At 48.1% G+C, this 23,348-nt stretch overlaps 1 protein-coding gene across 1 annotated transcript in view; it reads left to right on the top strand.

Annotated features, from left to right (window-relative positions):
* SLC6A2 (solute carrier family 6 (neurotransmitter transporter), member 2) overlaps nt 1–22,731 on the top strand; it is a 47,828-nt gene extending 25,097 nt beyond the window's left edge. The window contains exons 5-15 of the mRNA XM_011971910.1: nt 4,401–4,539; nt 11,325–11,459; nt 13,471–13,574; nt 14,744–14,868; nt 15,568–15,680; nt 16,866–16,994; nt 17,430–17,529; nt 18,503–18,603; nt 19,087–19,254; nt 20,820–20,891; nt 21,280–22,731. Of these exons, the coding sequence (XP_011827300.1) occupies nt 4,401–4,539; nt 11,325–11,459; nt 13,471–13,574; nt 14,744–14,868; nt 15,568–15,680; nt 16,866–16,994; nt 17,430–17,529; nt 18,503–18,603; nt 19,087–19,254; nt 20,820–20,891; nt 21,280–21,303 (1,210 nt within the window). The 3' untranslated portion in view covers nt 21,304–22,731. The remainder of the gene's footprint in view (nt 1–4,400; nt 4,540–11,324; nt 11,460–13,470; nt 13,575–14,743; nt 14,869–15,567; nt 15,681–16,865; nt 16,995–17,429; nt 17,530–18,502; nt 18,604–19,086; nt 19,255–20,819; nt 20,892–21,279) is intronic.
* Nucleotides 22,732–23,348: the final 617 nt, after the last annotated feature.

Genomic DNA, 23,348 nt, shown 5'->3' with positions numbered 1-23,348 from the left:
TCAATATTAACCATCACAGACAGAATGTGGGTCTGGCCTGGGTTGGGGAGAGTGGGGGTGGTGATGGAGGGAGCAACCAAGAGACAGCATTAGCGGGGACCAGACACGGCAACTGATTGCATGGGGGAGATGATGCAGGGTGAGAGTTTAAGGCCACAACAGCTGGCCTGGGAGCTGCAGGGATGGGGGCCATTCTGGGGAGGGGGTATTGGTCTGGGTAGACCTTGATGACCTACCCAACTCTGCTCATTCATTCACGCATGCTCACATCCCCTCTCCCCACTGCTCCCTCCCCAACACCGGTGTACCTCTTGTCACCTTTCCGGCCAGCAGAGAAGGCACCTGCCACCTTCACAGCAGAGTCTCCCCAACTGACCCCCTCTACTGAGTTTTCTGGGTACCCTTAACTCCGTTGCTGATACCTGCTGCTCCTTGAAGCCTAGGACTCAACCATAATGATCATTATAATTACCATTTATTGAGCATTTCCTGGGTTCAGGGTACTATTATCTGATATTCTATAACTCGGCCCTCATCAGAACCCTTTTACTGAAAAGAGAAAGACTCGGTGATGGGGAATGCTTACACTCACTACTGTCCCCTTGCCTGAGAGCCCCAGGGGGCTGGAGCCGTCACCTGTTTCTCCACAGCCATGCCACCAGCCCCTGGCACACTGCCTGGCTCAGAGCAGAGGTGCAGAGAGAGTTTGTGGAATCAGTAAAAGGATTTGGGTCACACAGAAGCTGGTGGTAGGGCTAGAGTGAGAAGCCAGGTCTGTCTGACCCCAGAGCTCAGACAATTTCTGTGCCACATTTTTCTATTTTTCTTCACATTCTTTCAAATAACAGACATCTATTTTGAGTGGATAAATGATGAAAGAGTGAATGAACCAGCATCGCTGGTGGCCTTCAGCCTTTCTTTCACCTGCCTGGAAACAAATTTAATTCCTACCCAAGGATAAGCTAAGTAAGTTTCCAGACTCAGGGCATATGTTTTCCTTACAAGCCTGGAATCTTCCTGCATCATTTGTGACGATTCCAGCAAGGGCTGTCATCTGCTTCTGGCAGACAGACAATTGATCTTATCCACCGCAGGTGTGTACAATTTTGCCATTAATGCGTGTTTTGGAATTAAAGCCACCTTCCAGGGAAGGATGATATGTTAAGCTGTTTGCCTCTAACACCTTAGTATAAATTTATTTTGTTTTGTTTTGTTTTTGAGATGGAGTCTCACTCTGTTGCCCAGGCTGGAGTGCAGGGACAAGATCTCCGCTTGCTGCAATCTCCATCTCCAGGGTTCAAGCAATTCTCATGCTTCAATCTCCCAAGTAGCTGGGATTACAGGCATGCACCACCACACCCAGCTAATTTTTGTATTTTTAGTAGAGATGGGGTTTCGCCATGTTGGCCAGGCAGGTCTCGAACTCCTGACCTCAGGTGATCCGCCTGCCTTGGCCTCCCAAAGTGCTGGAATTATAGGCATGAGCCACCATGCCTGGCTATGTAAATCTATTAAGCAGCTACTTTCTGAATGGACCTCTAGCTGAGCGCAAACGCCTATAAAATGAGACAGGGAAGTTTCCACATGGGAAAATGTGTGGTGCCCTGGGCAGTATGAAAGATCTGGGCAAAAGGGTTAGAAATTTGCCACAAGTGAAGGGAGGAGTTGCTAAGAGAAAGATTGAGAGTGTGTGGGAGACTGACCCTCTTTCCTTCCTCGTTCTCCTTGGGGTGATCCTGGAATCTCATTTTCAGTAGTAGAGGGATTGTTGGGTTTAGAAGAAAGGTTGGGAGCATTTATCTGTTTCTAATCCAGTGATCTCTCACAAGCTAACAGGTGACTGCCAGTTCTGGGCTTAGCACTGGGGACCAGGAATGGTTAATTCACCTCCTCATCCTGGGAGACCCTTGTATACAGTTAGCCCTGACCTTGCAGGAACAGGCAGACTCTCTTAGCAACTGAGTCAAGAGCCACAGGAACTGGAAGTGTTGAAGGATTCCTATCAAGGGTGATCGGGGGGCCTCCTAGGAGAGGTGACACTGGATTTGGGCTTTGAAGGGTGTTGGGCAATGTGCAGCTGACTGTTGCCTCTGAGTGTGAGACACAGAGAAGAACCCAGTGGGAACTCGTTATGGGGGCCCCTGCAGCTCCCTTGAACCTCCCAACATGTGTCATGCTTTATTGTGAATTTGCATGTAGTGTTGCCTCCCATGCTACGATACAAGCCCACCAAGGCAGAGTCAGGACGGTGCACGAGCAGTTCCTGTGTGTGTCCAAGGCCCAGATGGGCTGGCTCACAGCGGGCCTTCAGTGAGGAATGAACGATTAGGGTGCAGAGCAAATACCACACCAAGTTGTTCCCAGTTCTGTTTGCTTTGCTTTGCAAGGGTGCAGAATGGTCAGGGCAACCCCTCTCCCCTGGGACCTGCTGTATTGTTTCAGCAGTCTGTCTCATTTGACCTTTCCTTAGCTCCTAACCGACTTTGATTAGATTCTCATTAGCAAACGGTCATTTTGTTTACAATTCTCTTTATCATTTCTTCATTGTAGATTGTACAAAGGACCCCAATATTCTCAGACCACCTTAGGATTGTTTGTTTTTCTTACTTAAAAAAAAACCAGGCCGGGCGCGGAGGCTCATGCCTGTAAACCTCAGATAGCCTGAGGTCAGGAGTTCAAGACCAGCCTGGCTAACATGGTGAAACCCCGTCTCTACTGAAAATACAAAAATTTAGCCCGGCGTGATGGCGGGCTTCTGTAATCCCAGCTACTCAGGAGACTGAGGCAGGAGAATGGCGTGAACCCGGGAGGCGGAGCTTGTAGTGAGCCAAGGTTGTGCCACTGTACTCCAGCCTGGGAGACAGAGCAAGACTCCGTCTCAAAAACAAAAACAAAAACAAAAAACAAAAAACAAAAAACAAAAACAAACAAAAAAACCAAACACTTTATTGATAGCTAACATATTCCAAAGGAGTGACTATCATCAAGTGACAGCTCAGAAAATGATACCTGTTGAACGCAGCCAGTAACCTCACCCAGCTCAGGAAAGAGCATGTTGAGTGTCCTGAAGTTCCCATCATGTTCTCTCCCAGTCAGTAACCCCCTCACCCCCATCCCAGGGTACACCTTCCCTGACTTCTAATCCTTTAGGTCAGTTTTGCCTGTTGCTGAATTTTATATGACTGGAGTCAGACGGAAGTGCTCTTCTGGCTTTGACTTCTTTTTCTCAGCAGTGTGTGTGAGAGTCATCCCTCTGGAGGTAATTGCTGTATAATACTCCACTTAGGCCAGATGTGGTGGCTCACACCTGTAATCTCAGCACTTTGAGAGGCTGGAGCAGTTGGATTGCTTGAGCCCAGGAGTTCGAGAACAGTCTGGGCAACATGGCAAAACCCAGTCTCTTCCAAAAGAATACAAAAATTAGCCAGGTGTGGTGATGTACACCTGTACTCCCAACTACTTGGGAGGCTGAGGTGGGAGGACCACCTGAGCCCGGGTGGGCTGAGCCTGCGGTCAACCTTGATGGTGCCACTGCACTCCAGCCTGGGTGACAGAGTAAGACCCTGTCTCAAAAAAAAAAACCAAAAAACTCCACTTTATAAATATATCCTAATTTATCCATTCCACTGTTGATGGATGTTTGAGTACTTTGCAATTTGGGGTTATTATGAATAATGCTGCCATAAACATTCTAGAGCATGTCTTTTGGTGAACATGTGTACAATTTTCTATTAAGTCAATACCTAGGGCACAGGGTAAGCATATCTTTAGCTTTAGTAGCTGTTCTCCAATAGGAGAAATGCTCACTCTTGTCTCAGTCTCTAGACCAGGGATTCTCAGATTCAGCAATATGAACCTTTTGGGAGGGGTCATTCTTTGTTATTGGAGACTGTCCTGTACACTGCAGCATGTTTAGCAGCACCTATAGTCTCCATGCCAGTAGCACCACCTCTCCTTAAGTCATGACAATAAAAAACATCTCAGACATTGCCAAATATCCTCTGGGGTGGGGGTCGGGGGCAAAATAGTCCTCCCTCCTGCTGAGAACTGCTCTTTACAGTGTGAGTTCTATGAGGACAGGAACCTTCCCTATTTATTACTCCAAGGCTAGGCGAGCAACAGGCACTGAAGAGATTTTTGTCTTTCAAAAGCAGCCATAAGCCTGGAATCTCCCCAGATGATTTGCATCTCCTAGGACAGAGTGGTCCTGGGCACAGGCCATGGCTGACCAGGGCAGGCCCATTGTGATGCATGGCAGTGGCTGGGACCCCTGAGTTAGGGGAGAGTGGTCAGGTCCTGTCTCCATCAGTGTGCATTTGCAGGGACTGGCCTATGGTCATGGCTCCCGTCGTCCTCCCTGACACCATTTACCCTGGTTCCCTCCCCTCTCCTCTGGGCAGGCGTGGTGTCCTGCACCTTCATGAGAGCAGCGGGATTCACGACATCGGCCTGCCCCAGTGGCAGCTCTTGCTCTGTCTGATGGTCGTCGTCGTCGTCTTGTATTTTAGCCTCTGGAAAGGGGTGAAGACATCAGGAAAGGTAATATCTCTTTGTTTCTCTTTTGGTTGGGATATCAAACTTGGCGGGTGTGATTATTTCTAGCAATAATTATGTAGTTGGTGGACAAAAAAGATGGAGCTGGAAGTGCAAAGCCTGGGCTCAAGCCCCAATTCTGCCACTGACTTAGACAAACCCCTTCCCTTCCTTTCCCTTCCCTTCCCCAAGTCTGTGTCTTGCCAACAATAGGTTGAAGGGGTATAAGTGGATCAGAGTTTCTCACACTTTCCTGCCAAAGCTTCCTTAATAGCAGAGACCAGGGACTGGGATACCCCAAAGGCCTCAGGACAAAGTCTAGAGATGCTATCAATATGCCGTTGATAAATCTTGAATCTTGACCTAAATCTTCTTGCAAATGTTGCATCCTACTCTGGAATATGACCATAAAATCAATAAATCCCCCCTCTGAATTTTTGAGGAAAAAAACAATGCTCTAGAAGATATTCAGATGTCTGCTGGATTTTGTGTTTCCTCCGATACAGAAATAAGTGCCCCCAGAGTTCCAGGTGCCTTGATGAGAAGAGCATAAGTTTAGATGACCCATGAGGGCCAGTCCAGAGCTGGCATTCTGAACTTGGGTGACACTGTCTGCCTGTAGTCAGCCTCTCAAGGGTGTGTAATATTCAGGAAATGGCTCCTGTTGATTTTTAGTCTGAGGAACATCATGGGAACAACAACCCCATTTGGGCTCTACAGGGTCTATTTAGAAGCTTGACTGTATTAAAGAGGATGTGGATGGGAAATGTTCTTTCCAGTGTTCTGGTTAGCTACTGCTGTGTAACAAACCACTCCAAAATGTAGTGATGCAAAATAACAACCATTTTATTATTTCTCACAATTCTGTGGGTTGATTGGGATCAGCTGGGTGGTCCTTCTGCTTCATGTGATATTTCTTGGACTACATGGCTTCAGTGGGCTGGCTATTCTAGATGGTGCATACACATTGCTGGCAGTTGGCACTAGCTGGGAGCTAGGTTGGAGCTGCCAACCAGAGCATCTTCGAATGTTTCCACATAGACTTTCTATGGTGCTTGAGCTTCTCAGAGCATGGCAATTGAGTTCCAAGAACATGTCCCAAGCAGACAAGCCCCAATGGTGTACAAGTAGCTCTTCCAGTCTCTGCTTGCATCATTCTTGCTATTGTCCCGATGGCTAAAACAAGTGTTTTGGTGAAACCTAGTGGCCATATGGGAGGGAATTATACACAGGTGTGAGTTCATTGGGGGCCACACCTCAACAGTCTACCTTAATCAGATGGTTGTTCATTTGGGAGAAGCCTCATTAGGCAACTGATTTTGGAAAGGGGGTGTGCACCAGAGTTCTCTCTGATACTCTTAGAGTTCTTGGTCATACCATTGAGAGCAAAGAAAGTAGCAGGGGAGCAGCAGCCAGTAGGGATGAAATCCATCGAGAACTGAAGATAGAATTTCCTATCAGCATGTTGGAGACACAGTATCTACCCTAAGAAAACACTCAAACAAAATGCAGACCAGGGCTTGGAGAAAGTCTAGGGTTTAGCAAAACCAGGATAGGACCATTACCATTCTGATGCCTGGCACCTAGTACGTCTTCAGTAAATATTTATTGGGTGATTGAAGGATGGGTGGGTATATAAGTTTGGGGAACTTCATTAAGTATTCTTTTGAATTTAATTCAAATTATCAACCACTTATGGACACCTACTATGTACCAGGCTTGATGCTAGTACTAGTGATGCGAGAATAAGACAGGTTCCTTCTTCAGTTGCTTTAGTCTATGTGTATTGCAGGCAGGTTATGGATCAACCAATGTCACCAGCTTCTTGGGTCTCTATCCAGAGACATATGTGTGCGCGTCCCCATTTAATAAAAACCAGTGGTCACAAACTATGTGCAGTGTTATATATCTTGTTATTTTTTAAGCTTAACTTTACCTTGGAGATAATTTCACATCCAGTAGTCGAATTACATTTCAATAGAAATACAAACTGTGGGTTTAAAAACCGTAATTAAATCAGCTTAATGGGTCATCACACTTTTTAAAAATGAAAAAGTCTAGATAATGAGAGATCATTGCACATAGTAAAGTAAGAGCTGTCTGTTGGAATTTTTGTTTCAGTTACAGCAATCTGTAAGTTTATGTGTATTTTGTCTTGATATTGAAGGTATTTCTTAGCATGAGTTGTGGTCAAAAAGTGTGAGATGCTGCGTTAGTGGAGAAAGGAAGCTCTTTCAACTGAAAGTGTCTCCAAAGACCATAGAGAAGGTGGCATTCGAGCTGGGTCTACAAGGTCAGGCAGGCACAGGTAGAGGTGGGGTGGAGGGAAGGGATTCTCAGTGGAAGGAACTACATAAGCAAAGCCGTAGAGATGCGGAAGTCCCAGGCCAGCCTGGTCTAGCACTCGCTGCACCTTTCCTAGGTACCAGGAACAGAGTTCTCCTGGCCTCTGCAGGCACAGACAGAGACCCTGGGGGGAGACAGGGCCCACCCCTGTGAACTGTAGAAGATGTATGAGCTTTATACTGCTTCTGGCCTTGACATAGGACAACCATAGACTTCTAATATTGCACTCCGAGATTGGGTTCCCCACGGCCATCACCAAAGAGAGTAGAGCCTGTCCCACTTAGTTTAGCTCTTGGCTAGAGTGGAGTATATGTTGTCTGCAGGCAGGCTGATGCAAAAGAGACCAGGAGGAGTGGGGCTGAGCATGCTCAGTTCTTTCCAAAATGCACCTGCAGAGAAGGTGGTGAGGCACGAACCAGGGTATTACACTAGGAAAGTCCCCCATGTAGAAACACAATGAGAGAGGAATATGAGTCCCCTCTGCATGTGCCATCCGAAGCCACAGCCCACATTTTGCATAAGTCCCTAAGCAGGCATGCCACAGGCAGTCCATGGAGATGAGATTTCTAGACGAGATTTCTAGAATGGGGAGCTTCACTCAGGACATTCCTGTACTCTGTCTTTAATTGTTTTTATAAACTAGCTTATGAGAAAACCAAGAGTATTGCTTATTTCTTTCCAGACTGAACCTGGAACAGGACATTGAGCTTTTCTTAGCAGGCTTCCATAGCCTCAGAGCTGGCCTCAAATGAATTGCAAATGTTCATACCTCCAGTCTTGTCAAGTGAAGGCTGTGCTGGTCCTGGCTTGCTTTAGTGACTGGATTGGACTCAATTATAATGAACAGCATCGTTCACACATGAGTGAGGCATAGACTAAAATATTTGTAGCTTGGTGTTTTCTTCAGTAACATCAGTGCCTACCCCACACCCCATAAATCCCGCTTTGTAAAATTATGTCTTTATTGTTAGTGAAAATGTCCCTAAAACCCAGTTCAGAGGATCACGAATTCTTAATCAGTAAAGGGTAAATTGATTCAGATGCACAGTGATAAAGTGCAGACATGTGTCATCTGTTTCCAAGTCAACCTTAGAGCAGGTCCTGGGCCGTGTTTTTCAAACTCTCATGCGTGTAAGAATCACCGAAATGGCTCGCTAAAACTCAGATACCTGGGTCGTTCTTTGAGGGAGCCTGATTCAGTGGGGATGAGGTGAGAATTTGCATTTCTGACAAGCTCCCAGGTGATGCTGATGCTGCTGGTCTGTGGACCTCACCTTGATCTAGGCAGCCCTCTGCTTGATGCCTGGATTCATAGCAAGGCTTGCACAACTTTGGTGACAAGCACCTCACCACCTTCCTGGGCAGCTCTTTCCCTTGAGAGAACTCTATCAATTTGAAAGTTCCTTCTTTTATGGAGCCAAGGTCCTCATTTTGATTGTGAGCCATCAGTTTGAATTTGGCACCCTGGAACCCCACAAATTATCCATAGAAACACCAGCAGGTATGGATTTAAAGTGATAGAAAGCAGTGACCTCCCTTAGGGACTAAGGACATTTGCCAAGACCAATGGGCTGCTCATTACTTTCTTGATCTTGTGCTCAAAATTGGACTAAGTCTAGGTTCTCATAGCCAGAGCTGTGTTGCAAGTTGGAATTCTGAGAGCTGAGAAGCCTAGGGTGGAGATGACAGAACCCAAGCCTTTCTTCTGTTTACCCATTGTGCATTCAGGGTACATGTGAGCATGAGTGAACTGTTTGCCAAAGATCCAGGAATCCTTCTTTCAACACAAGATCTTAGGCAGCTGAAGTAATACCCACTGCCAATTCTGAGAATCTTCAACAGGACTCAGATGGTTTAGCTTTGAACGCATGGGCACAGACAAAACAAGTTCCCTGCTATCTTGATGCTTGACTATAATAGTCAGGGTCTCAGCTCAGTCACGGCCTGATGTATTCCTTAGGGAAACTGAATCCATAGCCATCAAACATGGCCAATGCAGGGCCACCTCCAGGCCCAATGGGAGATTCCTTGGAGTCAGAAGTCAAGATACTGTTTTCTGATGACAGGAGTGTAGTCTCACCTGGTTTGCTGGGCTGGGCATTGCAGCTGGGCTGCAGCTATTGACATAAGCTTTAGGAGACCAGAGCAGTTAGAACCAATCACAAGGAGATGTGAGAGCTCCTCCTTGTGCCTTTTGCCAAGAGCTTACACCTATTTGTCCCAGATCAGGAGACTGAATCCAAGATTGATTAACATAAGGTCACCCAGATGCAACAGCTTCACTTTCCAGGGCATGTTTCCCTCCTTACTTGTTATGCAATTTGGCCTTCCTGTTCTTGCCTCCCTGAAACAAAACAAGTGGAAATCCCATTTCCACAAAGACCTTCTTAGAACAAGGGAGTGATGGAGAAACAAGTGGATAACATGAAACAGAGGAGGCTTTCCTGATTCCTTCTGAGCCCAGAAGATGTGACTACCACTATGCATTTACTCACTCCAATGCTGACTCAGTTACTCATTCATTCACTTGTTCATGCATTTATTCTTTGACTTAGTCATCCACTAACTTTCTGATTTATCACTCACCCACTCATCCATCTATCCATCCATTTATCCATCCATCCATCCATCCATCTACTCAACCCTCGACCCACTTAATCACCTTATCCATCCTTTTAACCAGCTACCCAATCATAATCCAACCATCCACTCATCCATCCATTTACATAACAATCCAGTCATTCATCTGCACCGCTGCCTAGTCCAATCATTCATATAATAAACATTTATTAGGACTCACATGTGCCAGGTTCTGGGGATTCAAGTTTGAAAAATATAGGATTTTACTTCTAAGGGGCTCATGATCTAGTGGGAAAGACAAGTAAAAGAAGAGGATAAATCCCCATCCTTAAACATAAGTATGAAAAACATATGCCTTTTTTTCTATGTCTCCATTTTTGTTTAGAGCCCATATCTTTTTATCCTGGCAAAGAACTTTCATGTTTCAAGGTTTCCACTTTCTCCTTAGGGATGCGTGAAGATTCTTGGGGCTACGTAGTTTCAGGGCTTTGCGGGGGTGGAACCATCTGGCATTTAAGTTATAGGTCTTCTCATGTTTCAGCTGAGTCATCCTTGAGTCTGACTACCTTGACCTTAACCTGAGTTTTTACTTGGGCACAGCCTTCTTTCTGCAAGGCTACCCATGGCTGTCTCTGCCTAGTGGTGATTTTTCACCTTGGCTGCACAATTTTATCATCTGGGGAACTTTAAAAAAATACTCATTTCAGGTCCACGCTAGACCAACTAAATCAGAAACTCCAAGAATGGGATCTGAGCTTTAACATTTTTACCTATAACTCCCCCCAGGGTATTTGAATGTGTAGCCGAGATTGAGAAGGAACAGCAAGGAAACCCACATAACACCCCCATCCCTGCCTCTACCTTTCTTTTCTGTTCCTCCAACCTGGACAAGGGGATGGGGTGTTTCTTTTTAGTCTGGAATAATCTCTTCCTTTGTGTGTTCCTGAACAAGATACATTGTCTGTGTCCCACATCTGTTCCCACTAAGATGAAGAATGGTCAGAGGTTCTGCTTTCTGTCCAGCCACATCCCTTCCTGGGCAATGTGCTTAAGAAAGAAAATATGCTTGAAGGGGGGTAAAGAAAAAGAGGAAGATGTAAACAAAAGGGAGAGAGTGGAGGAGAGGGAGATGAGGGAGGGGAGGGCAAAAAGAGAGAGGGGAGGATGGAGAGAGAGAAAAAGAGAGTGGGGAGAGAGAGAGAGAAAGAAAGAAAGAGAGAGAGAGAGACTGAGATTTCTAAATATCCTGCCAGTCAGATAGGTGCATGCAGCAACCAGTAGCAATGGTGTGATGGACACAGGACTGATGGGGAATGGGGATAGCACAAAGGTGGGTGTACTTAGTTCTGCCTGGTCCATGAACTGCACCTTGATCTAGGCAATCCTTTGCCAATGGCTGTATTCATAGCAACACTTGGACAACTTCAATGACAGGTACCTCACCACCTCTCTTGGCTCTTTTCCTTTAGAGAGCTCTATCTATGGGAAAGCTCTTCATTTTATGGAGTCAAGAGTCTTTCCTTGAAGGAGTCAGGAGAGGTGGCTTTGTGGATGAGGAGGCATCCTGTGCTATGAGGACCTAGTCTTTGCCCTGCTGTGCCCTTGGCTTCCATCATAGTACTATCCCCAGTGCAGCTGACTCTCACCCTGGGTTCTGAGCTGCTCTAGGGTGTGACCTGTGTCCTTTTACTGGTCTAGCCCTGGATTCTGCCTCAGGGCCTTTCCTAGAACTGGAACTTGTAGCATGTGCCTTGGGTAAAGGAAGGTGGGAAAGAGCATGACTGGGAAAGGACTCTGTGCCCCGCCAGCCCACCACGGGATTGGGGCCAGAGCAAGGCTCTCACCTGAACTTATCCATTGCCCAGGTGGTGTGGATCACAGCCACGCTGCCTTACTTCGTGCTGTTCGTGCTCCTGGTTCACGGCGTCACGCTGCCCGGCGCCTCCAACGGCATCAATGCCTACCTGCACATCGACTTCTACCGCTTGAAAGAGGCCACGGTCAGTGCTCAGTGACCACCAAGCCTTGGGCCAGGCTTGTGGGAGGGTTTTCAGGAGCAGGTGATGATGGAAAATCTGGTCCCAGCTCTGCCACAAATGCGCAGTGTAGCCTTGGACAGGATCCTTCCCTGTCTGAGCTGCAGCTTCCCCATCTGACCAATGTGGATTTGCACCTGATAGTCTCCATAAGCCCACCCATCTCTCTCTGGAGGCCTGAGTTTCTGCGGTTCCATCTGGTGGTCTTCACAGACTACTCTTTTTGAGGAGAGAAATTCCCTGTGAAGAGGACATGATGTCCTGGGACCTTGCTCCTGTCCTGTGCCCACAGCTCCCTAACCAACCCCAGTCACCCCCTGCCCTCTTGCTACTCTCAGATCCCCAAACCTGGTCTTTGCCACCATTCTGTGATGTCAGCACAAGGATAGTCTTAGCCACCAGGAAGGCCCTGCCAATTCTCTTCCCCAACACCCTCATCCAACCACTGCCCCTGTCCAGAGGCCCAAATTATGGTGAAAGTGGGTGAATTTGGTAGTGGAGTCCAGTGCAGAGCAGGGAGGGTGGGAGCAGAGACTATCATAGAGGTACTAGAGGTACTCAGTACCTTGAGCATCTTAAGATAACTGCTGAGATTACTTCCAGCCTCCTCTTGCAGGGCCCCTCAGTGAGAACACCTCAACATGCTATCTTACAATTCTCCGGGCTTCTTTATTTGAACCCATAATAATCCTGGCAGGCCTAAGCAGCACAGGATGAAGAGGGATGCATCCCAATATGCATCTCCATAGTTGTAATGCTCCAACATACTGCAATGTTATAGACTAGTAACCAAGAGAAAACCTATTTTCGTAGTAGCTGCCAGAAAGATAACAGAGCATAAGACACGAATCAGCCTTGTAAATTGCAAAATAAGTCAGACTTCTATGTGTTCTGTGACTGTTTATGCTAAGCCTTTCAGATGTGTAGAAGCTAAGCCCTCAGTGCAGTATCAAGGAGCAGATCTGTCTTCCCCCATCAGATCATGCTGCCCTCTGTTTGCACAGCTGGGGAAGCCTGGACTAATACCAGTGGGAGCATGACAGTCATCTCTTAAATCTGAATTGCAAGGCTGGGCGTGGTGGCTCACGCCTGTAATCCCAGCACTTTGGGAGGCTGAAACGGGTGGATCGCTTGAGGTCAGGAGTTCAAGACCAGCCTGGCCAACATGGGGAAACCCTGTCTGTACTAAAAATACAAAAATTAGCAGGGCATGGTGGCGTGCACTTGAAATCCCAGCTACTCAGGATGCTTGAACCCAGGGGGCAGAGGTTGCAGTGAGCCAAGATTACACCACTGCACTCCAGCCTGGGTGACAGAGTGAGACCCTGGCTTAAAAAAAAAAAATCTGAATTTCAGCTCTTAGTCTGAGCGGGTGAAGTATAATTATCCCCATTATACAGATGAAGAAACACACAGAGAGAAATGAACTTGACTAGGGCTAGAACATGAGGCAGAGAAGTTGGAAAGGAATTCAGATCTTCAGGCCTCCGGCCATGTGCTTTTATCACCCAACGGATGGAATAAGTAAGCCCCATTGACCCCCAACGAGTCACCATTGTCTATGGCTTGTAGAAGCCTACTAGGAATGGCCCTCACTTTCTGAAAATGCCATCTCCGTAACTCCTAAGATGGCCATAACCCTGTGTTCTTGCCCCATTCACACTCTAACCTAGAACTTTTCATTTTGTTAACTTTCTTTGAAAATCACAGCATGAAATGGAGTGAATGAGTTCCTACAGGGTGAGCTCACTCATGACTACCCAAGGCTGGGAGATGCTAGAGAGGCCCAGCCTCTCTCTGCAGTTGTTTTGTACAGGATGCAGGGAAGGGAGTTGCCAGGGCTGCCCATCTCTGGTTCAGACCATGTTTCTTCTGGTCTCAGAGCATCCCCAGGGTTTCTCAGCCCTTCCAGAGCAGTGAGGTGTTCCAGTGGTGTCGGAAGCAGAGGCTGATGGCTTTTGTCTGCTGGTTTCAGGTATGGATTGATGCCGCAACTCAAATATTTTTTTCCTTGGGGGCTGGATTTGGAGTGTTGATTGCATTTGCCAGTTACAACAAATTTGACAACAACTGTTACAGGTAAGATTCTTCTCAGAATTCCGAGAGCTCAAAATCCTGGGGATTGACTTTTGTGGGGATGGCAGAGAGGGCTCTGGTCTGGAAGCCAACTCTCCCTGAGCAAGCCAAATTTTCTTCTTGTGAACCATCCTGGGCATTCTATAAACTGCAACATGTCCTCTAAGGGTTCTGATGACCACATTTCATTTCAGGATGCCTCTTAAACAAATGTGGGATATGGAATGGGAAAAGTTGAGGTTACCAGCACTGGGAGATGGGTAGTTGTGACAGAGCAGAACTGTGAAGATTTCAGTATGGATTCTGTCCATCAGATGCCCAGGCAGGCAGTGGTGGAATATCCCAGCTGCTGAGGGCCTGGCTGGGTCAGAGGTGAGACTCCATAGGAGACTGAGACTCAGAAGGCCATGATCTAGCTCAGTTCAGGAAGCATTCACTGCTGCCTCCTGCTGGCCCAGTGCTGTGGGGACTTCAGGCACAGGCACAAATTTGGGTCCACTTCCATTACACTCTATCCAAGGCTTAAGGCAGAATCACAGTGTCTTTGGTACATGACAGAGTCTGATGAATTCATACCAGCGGGACAGGCTATAGGGAGGTAAGGAAATGGGGTGATCAGCCCCCTGACAGAAGAAAACCAGTGCATGGAGGTGAATTTGAGATGAGCCTTGGAGGATAGTTAGGATTGTGCTAGGCAGATGTGGAGTGGACAGCAGGCACTGGGGGAGAAGGGGGACAACACAGGCAAATGCAAGGAAGTGGTTTGTTTATGGACCAGTTTATGGTGTGCTCAGAGTTCACCTTGGGAGTCTTGGAAGATAAATGTATAAGGAAGGTTGGGTCTTCTTCGCAAAGCTCTTGAATGACAGGATGAGGAGTTGGAGGCACTGGGGAGCAACCATGGAATGTTTGTTGAAGGAGACTGGTGACTCAATTCCCTGGCAGGAGTTTGCCGGTAGACTCTGGTATCAGGCTGTTCCATCCATAAGCAGTTAGCCTACTTCCTGCACCAGTGATGGTGGGGCCCTGGATCCATGTGGCAGCAGGAGCTGCTGAAGGAGGGATGGCCTTTGATGCTGGGGCCAGGCTGCAGGTTCTATAGCCAGCCCAGCAGTCAATGCATAGGGTTGAGGGTGTCAAGGGACTTGACCTCACTGTGCTTCTTCCCCCAGGGATGCCCTGCTGACCAGCAGCATCAACTGCATCACCAGCTTCGTCTCTGGGTTCGCCATCTTCTCCATCCTCGGTTACATGGCCCATGAACACAAGGTCAACATTGAGGATGTGGCCACAGAAGGTGGGTGGGCAGCCCTCCTGGGCCCCAGCCCACTGAGGAGGGAGCTGAGAAGCCCACCTTATTCTTGGCTGCATGGCTCTTACATGGCTGTAGGACCGCTAGGCTGTCCATGGAGGTGTCCAAACCACCAATGTGATTGACTTTCCCCTGAGGTTATTAGTGGGAATTCCAAGCAGTCCCAAGCTCCATGCACCCTGCGAGTCAAGGTGGAAGGAACAGATTTTGGAATGTCCTCTCTGTACCAGCCCTGGGCTAAGCACTTGAAATACCTCCACTTAGTTCTCACAAGGCTGCCAGGCAAGTGTCAATAGACTCACTTTATAAATGGGAAGACTGAGACTCAAGCTAAATACGTTGTCTGGCATCACCCAGCTAGTGAGCAATTGAATTGGGGTCTCTGAGGACCCCAAGCTTTTGTGAGTAAGAGTAGACCCCTTGTAGAATATAGGAGGTGGGGTTTGCAGCATGTAGCCTGTAGCTGTCCATGCAGGGAACTGCTCTCCAGCCTGGCTGTTGGGGGTCAACCTCTCCGATGCACAGGTGAGCTGTAAGTTCATTCTGACTTCATCTGTTATCTCTAGACCTGTGTTCTGTCCACCCACACATGACTGAACAATTGGGCCCGCAGATGCTCCCCTGCTATGTGCAGCTCAGACCAATGGTTTCAGCCATTGATGAGGTCCTTGATGTTTCTTACAGGAGCTGGCCTAGTGTTCATCCTGTATCCAGAGGCCATTTCTACCCTGTCTGGATCTACATTCTGGGCTGTCGTGTTTTTCATCATGCTCCTGGCGCTAGGCCTTGACAGCTCAGTGAGTGACCCTGCTTAGGATACCTGTCCCCCATTCCACTGGTCCTGACTCCCTTCCCCAACACACAGTGCTGGGCCTGAAGTTCCCACTATTCAAACACCAGGCTAATAGTTGTTTCCAGAAGGCCCTATTTAAATGCAGACAAACAAACAAACAAACAAACAAACAAACAAACAAAAAAACAGTGAGTCCTCACTCAAAAAGATAAGACTTAGGCCAAAGCCAAGAGCCATAGGAATCCCTTTGACATCTTGGAAATCCAAGTAAGAAGAGACTTCAGACAAGTCAGCGTTATGCTTAGCTGCCCCCGTCCCACTTGTTTGGAACCCTATTTGAGAACACAAGGCGTAGGGTTGTGGTGCTGTTGTACTGACATTCAGATATGTCTACCCTTACTTAGTACATCATGCCTGGAAGTTTGCAAAAAATCTTATGGAAGAGCTGGCACTTGGGTTTCCCTCCACTGCCTTTTGCTTTCAATCATCAGATCTGCCAGGAGCAGGGTGTTGAGAAGGATTTTGAGGCTGCTTCTGGGCTTATAATGAAGAATACTGATTTTGATTAACAGTGTCTGCCAAGAGGAGGGGAGAGGAGAAGAAAATGGTAGCTTGCGTGCTTCTTGTCTGCTCTCACAGTGTCCTTATAAGGAAGCAATCTGCCCATAGCAGTGGGATATGAGACCCTTTCAGACTCTAAGAGTCTGGAGTTTGAAGTGACCACTTTGCTTGATCATTAGAAAGGCAGCCAAAAATCCGTATCAAAAACTGCTGCCTGAAGTTCCCATCACTAGAAGCTCTTCTGCAGGAGTTGTTTCCAGAGACCCTTATTGACATGTAAATGTGTGACACGGGTTTTGGTGTTTTACTGCTTTCACTCCACTATCAGCTTATCTGTACCCACTCCGGCTGAGTAGGCAGGAGACACGTAGCTGCTGAGTAGGGGAGACAGGAGTTGACTTAACCCTTACCCTCTCCCGCATAGTTTCTGAGTTCTGAGTTTGCCTCAGAACAGGACAGAAATGGGACAAGAGGATGGGGAAGAAGGCAGGACGTGCTGATTTCTCAAGAGAGGCAAGGCAGCCTGCATGAGTCCTGGGCTGCAGGAGGCGCTAGGAACCCTGGGGCCTGAGACTGAGGTCCAGAGAGACCCTCATTCCCGCACCCCACCCCGCCTGGTTCCCTCCAGATGGGAGGCATGGAGGCTATCATCACGGGCCTGGCGGACGACTTCCAGGTCCTGAAGCGACACCGGAAACTCTTCACATTTGGCGTCACCTTCGGCACCTTCCTTCTTGCCCTGTTCTGCATAACCAAGGTGAGTAAGGGCTGGTCTTTGGTCACCTGGGGGCCTCTGAGGCTGCATTTCAATAAAGTCAAGCATTTCTAGCCTTGGAACTGGGGCTGAGCTCAGGGAGAACAATGCGGGATCCAGCATCCTCAATTCAGCGGCCTGACCCACTAGGGTTAGGCCCAGTTGTCTTCTTCCATCTCTGATGCTGAGGATTCCATGCAGCTCTGTTAATTGCTTATTGACTTGAGGGGCAGCAAAAGTCCCCTTGGAACCCTTCTAACTCTTTATTGGCTGAAACTGAGGTGACTGTGACGTCAATACAACAGCACCACAACCCTATGCCCTGTGTTCTCAAATAGGGTTCCGAGCAAGTGGGACAGGTAAGAGTTGATGGACACAACAATCAGTTCCCACGTTTGACCAAAGAGGGCCTCTTGGCTTCTTCTCTTCCTGTGCCAGGGTGGAATTTATGTGCTGACACTCCTGGACACCTTTGCTGCGGGCACCTCCATCCTTTTTGCTGTCCTCATGGAAGCCATCGGAGTTTCCTGGTTTTATGGTATGTGAGTGTGTGGAAAAGCCTCAGCTCCCAGTCCTCCTAGAATCCTTTAACCTGCAGGTGCAGAGAGGCCTTCCATTTCCAGAACGGCCACCGAAAATTCCAGAGTCCAGCAAGTCAGTTTTTGGGAACAAATCTCAATCCTTGGCTCACCTTTGGATGAACCTGCTTTTAACAGGAGGCTGCAAAGGCCCCTGAGGTATCCAGCATCAGCTCCTGAAAGAGGAACGCTTAGGAAAATGCTGACCCCTGAGTCATAGAATTCATTCTACCGGGGGTTGCCAGATTTAGCAAACACAACACAGGTTGCCTACTTAAACTTGAATTTCAGATAAATAACAATTATTTAGTATAAGTATAGCCCAAATATTGCATCAGACATACTTATACTATTTTTTTTTCCATTATTTATGTGAAACTCAAACTTAACTGGGTATCCTGTGTTTTTTCTGGCAAACTTATTCTGGAATGAACCGAGAGAATATTTTACAAACCCTTAAATGTGTTCATTGTTTGTTTTTCCCCACAAGTGTCACACCAACATGTTAGTTCTCACTCTGCTGCCACTCAGAAAGAGATTCAATAGAAGAGTCTGGGCTCTCCTATCAGATTTAAGTCAGGGAATGTGCTGTATGCATAGTTGTTGTTGTTATTTTCAGAGCAAGAGGAAAGAGCTGGGCTTTGGAGTCAGGCCAACTAGCTCCGGAACTTGGGGCAAATCCCCTCACTCTTTGAGCCCAGGTTTCCCTCTGACAGGTTAATTGGGGTGGCACATGAAAGGGGATACTGTCCTAGAGTTTGTCCTCTCCCTTGTTCTGCATTACAAAGTCCCTATCCCCAAATCTCCCGAGTTCTGCATGTCAGCATCTCGCCTCACTGCCCGGTTCTCCAGCTCGGGCCAGAACCTCATGGGAGGACCTGGCCCTGGCTGTCGCGGGGGCCATAGTAACAGCCCTTCTCTGTGTGTGCACAGGAGTGGACAGGTTCAGCAACGACATCCAGCAGATGATGGGGTTCAGGCCTGGTCTATACTGGAGACTATGCTGGAAGTTCGTCAGTCCTGCCTTCCTCCTGGTGTGTAGTGTCTGCAGGGAAGCCCTGTGTGTGGGGAGGGAGCTGTGTCCAGGATGGAGCTGGGTGGGGATATTTGCTTCTTAGGGGAGGAGGCTCTGGGATCCAGAGGCCCTGGTCATTCAGAAGGGTCACTTGGGCTGCTCGGCCCTGTGGATAATGTGGCAGACATCCACCTTACTCGGGGGTTCTTGAGCTGGGGCCAGGTTCCTGGGGGCTGTTATGCCTCCTCCAAAGTCACCTTCTGTTCTTCCTCTTTTCTTGCTCCCTGTCATATCTGCCTCCTTTTGATTCTCACTTGCTTCTTGATTCTTTCTCATTTCTCCATATCTTTCTCTCTTTCTCTCCTTCCTTATTTCCTCCCTTTGCTCTGATGCTCACTGCTCTTCATTTCTTTCCCACCTTTCTTCCACTTCCTTCTTTCTTTCCTTTCTTGTCTCTCTCCTGCCCTGTCTTCCTTTCTCTCCCTTCCCTGCCCATCTCTAGTTCGTGGTTGTGGTCAGCATCATTAACTTCAAGCCACTCACCTACGACGACTACATCTTCCCGCCCTGGGCCAACTGGGTGGGGTGGGGCATTGCCCTGTCCTCCATGGTCCTGGTGCCCATCTACGTCATCTACAAGTTCCTCAGCACGCAGGGCTCTCTCTGGGAGGTGAGCTCTGGGCCTCCCCAGGGGAATAGGGTGGGAGGTGGCTGAGGGGGACGATGGGAGGACTCTCATTCCTGTTGGGGTAGGGGCAGGGAGACAGAAAGACACAGACACTAGGGTCAGATGGACCCACCTCATTGCCCAGGTTATTTTCCCCCATGAGCCTCAGTTTCCACATCTGTATCTTGAGGATAGTATTACCTACCCCGGAAAAAAGGAAGTACTTAGCACAGTGTCTGGCACGCAGGAGGTGTTCAGTACATGTTACTTGGGGGTGAGATCAGCCCTGGAGTTCACTAAGGATTGATTAGACAGACTGCCTGGACCCAGCTCACTCTCGTGTCTCCGTCTAAGCTTTGTCATTTCCCCAGATGTCCCAGCTCTCCCCATCCAAGCACACTGTGATCTGCTCCTTCTGGTTTTCACCTGCCTGTTTCTGGAACCTAATAATCTGATCAGCCTAAACCAGAGACTTCTGAACTATATTTTCTTTCTATGCATTCTACATATATGTCAATATTTATACATGTGTATATATGTACATATGTGTATATATACATACATATATACATATATACACACACACATTTACATAAATATTTAGGAAACAGTGCCCTTTATTCTGAAATTATGTCATTCCTGTTTGATTAAAATACCCTTTCTTTCGTAAACTAATAGTGGTAGTCTTTTCCTCATATCCTTACTTTACAAAACAAATATTTCATTCCTTCATTCCTTTATCCACTCACTTGGAAGGTACTTATTGCTATGCAGATATATGCTGGGCAGTACACGAGGTGCTAGACAAAAATTCCTGACCTTATGGAGTTCACATTCTAACGAAGGACAGGTAAACAAAATGAGGATGGAAGGCATCCTTGGGAGCTGTGCAGAAACTCAAGGAAGGGAGTACCAGACAGAGTCCCCACCCTCATTCTTTGTGATATGTCTCCTGTCTGTGAAATCCCTAAGTCTGGGGACCTCTGTTCCTGGTCATTGGGAGGATCGGTGTTCAGTGACCTCATTCTAGACATGGGAACTGGGACCTGAGTCTTCTATTCTCCACACTTTGGGAGTGGAGAGGCTTCCCGCTATCAGTGATCAATTGTTGGTTCAGAACACACGGCTTGAGACCCCACATGTGCCTCCACTGCAGGAGGGCTTCCCTGATTCCCTGCAGGGCCAGAGGCTTCCTTCCACACTCTCCCTGCCGCACTTTCTCCATTCTGGGTCTAAGACGATGTGTGTATTTGTTCATTGCCAGTCCCTTACATGGGCTGTAAGCTCCCCCAAAGTAGAGACTGCATGGGTCTCCTTCAAGTCTGGATCCACAGGGCCTAGCCCCATGTCTGACCACAGTAAGCAGCTCAAGAAACAGTGGCTGAATGAATGACTCAATGGACCAGCTGCACAAACAAGGCTGGAGGTGTCTTGTACAGACCCCGAATGCTATCCACGTGGGGCTGCAGGGTCAAATAGCAGGTGACCCTCATCTGGGGGTGCAATCAGGCTGCCAGAAGGGTGTCCCTGGGCCAAGCTGAGGCCTCCTCCCCTTCTCTTCCTTTCAGAGACTGGCCTATGGCATCACGCCGGAGAACGAGCACCACCTGGTGGCTCAGAGGGATGTCAGACAGTTCCAGGTGGGTGCAGCCTAAACCTCTGGGGTGCAGATCACAAAGGCGGGCCCTGACTGTTCCCTGCTGTGCACTGCCCAAGGCTGGACCTCACAGCCAGAAAACCCAGAAACCCAGTGTGAGCTGCCTTTTCCCCTTAGAAACATCGGGATGGGGGACAGGGAGGCTCCCTGCGAGCCCGTGGCCTCAGGCTTGCCATGTGACTTTGGGGAGGTTCTGCTGCCCTTTCTGGGCCTCTGTGACAATTAGGGAATCGACCTACATGTTCCCTGAGGTCCGTGAAGGAAGTGGGTATTTTTCTGCCTCCTTTCTGCTTCCTGCTGCCCCCGCCAGCTGGCCCTTGCTCCTGTCGGTCCCCACCATGTCATCAAGTCCTCGCCGTCTTTCTCTGCAGTTGCAACACTGGCTGGCCATCTGAGCCTGCCTGGAGGAGAAGGAGGAACCCCATGCCAATGTCCAGGTCACAGGCATCAGCTTCACTCCCACCCCGGACACCGTCTTGGGATTCCTCCCCTGGAAGCTGTCATTTCTTATCCTCTCTTCTTTTCGCAATTACAAATGATTTCGTGACTGTAGTTTTTGTTCACCTTCTGTGCATCTGGCCTGGGGGCTGTTAGCTCAGAGGAGAGGAGCAAACAGGAAAATAACTTCTGTTCTGTTCCCGTTGTTTTGGGGGAAGTCTCTCCCACTTTGGGATCCTGCCGAAGCTAGGTTCATGAGGTCGGAAACCTCTACCACATTTGCCTAGACTTTGGGCACAGAAGTTCTTAGTCCACCAAATCAGAGAGAGGATGGGCTTTTGATCAGACACCCAAAAAACCCCCAAAATCAAACAAAATCCGGCTGAGTTTAGTGGGGTGGTTAGGGAAGGTACATAGACCCTCCTCTTGCCCACCCTAGACCCCCCTCTCATGCCTGAGCCTCAGCCTGGGAGTTAGATTTATTTGTCCCTAAAATGAAGTCAGTGGATAGATGCTTTGAGGGATTTTGAGTAGAAACATTCATAGTTAATTTTCACTCTGGCCAATCTGAGTTTGATTTGTGTGTTCTGGAACATTCCTCCAGCTTTTGGTGGTCAGACGGCCCAGAGCTATGGGAGCCAGGAGGAAGAGGGTAAATGAACCTTAGTGAGCAGGTTCTAGGAGGTACCTACAACAGACAAGCTGGTAGAGGCCACGTGGCAAGCCACATCTACTGAGGTCTCATGCTGCTCTTGCTCTGTAAGACATGGAGCCCAGAAACCCATCTGCACTTGCTGAGATCTGCCTGGGGAAACGGAGACAGGGACCAAGTGAGGCCACATGTGTGTCTTCACCGTGCTCTCCTCACAAGGCCAGGTGGGTGGCCAAAGGGAGCCTGGCAGGCTGTCATGTTAATTTATTGTTCGTGGACACCTGCACAGCCTCCCTCTGGGAATCCCAACTGGAGTGGACCAGCAGTCTTGAGAAATGGAGAGTTGGCTGCAAAAACTCTCATGCACTAGATGTGGCACCTTGGAGGGTAGGGCGAGACAAGCAGCCCAGAAATACTCTCTCAAGTGGAGGGGAGAATATTGAGAGTGGATGGGACAGGTTGATGGTTTCAGAGAATTTCTAAGTTTCTACTTGGATCTACTTCTGATACAAACTTGCACTTGGTGCCCTCTGGTGGTGGTGGTGGTGGTTACTTTAAGTTCAATAAGAGAAATGATTCCTGGTTTGCTAAATTGGTGGCATCTTTGAGAGGGGTTTCTGTTTATCGTTGGAGTCTCTTACGCCCTTGTTGGAGGGATTCTTATTCTGACTGTGGGAGCTTCTGTTGCAGGATCTTGGGAAAAAATAAAGAAGCCGCTGCACTCACACGTCAAGAAGGTGCTTTGCCTCAAACTGGGGTGTCATTGAGCCTGGTGGATCCTGCATGAAGAGGGTTATGAGGGGACCAAGGTGGGGCAGGAAGATGGTTTTGTCTCCCAGGGTTCTGAGGTTTCCTTGCTGGGTCAGGGTCCTCAGGTCATTCTCTGGAGAAAAGAGGGAAAATGGGGAGACTTTGAATCTTTCCATATAAAAAGGTCAGCAGAATGCCTGAGACAGCCCAGGTGGCAGGTGTCTTGGAGCCCTGTGAACAGTGAGGCTGAAGAATGGAGGAGAACAATCAGGTCGGGGTCTGGGTCCCATTAGTGACTTTGAATCCTCCCATAAAAGGTAACTTCTTCCTAGGTGTTACCATTTTTCTTTTCCTTTTTTTTTTTTTTTTTTTTTGTACTAAAGCACTTTTATGCACATTACCTGCCATCTGCCCAGTGAGGACTGCAGGGTTATAGCTTCTGTCTCCCCATTTCCCAGGTGAAAAAACCAAGACCCAGAATTTTAGTCAGTCTTGCTCAAGGTTTCTTAGCAACTAAGAGATCAAGTTGGACCTTCAGTTCACATCCCCTGACTCTCAGCCCAGATTATTTTGAAATTCCCTGCACAATATGGTTCACCC

This window comes from Mandrillus leucophaeus, unplaced genomic scaffold, assembly GCF_000951045.1.
Source record: "Mandrillus leucophaeus isolate KB7577 unplaced genomic scaffold, Mleu.le_1.0 Scaffold125, whole genome shotgun sequence".
Taxonomy (NCBI): Eukaryota; Metazoa; Chordata; class Mammalia; order Primates; family Cercopithecidae; genus Mandrillus; species Mandrillus leucophaeus.
Note: the sequence above shows the minus strand (reverse complement) of the source record. Positions and strands in the feature narration are given on the sequence as shown.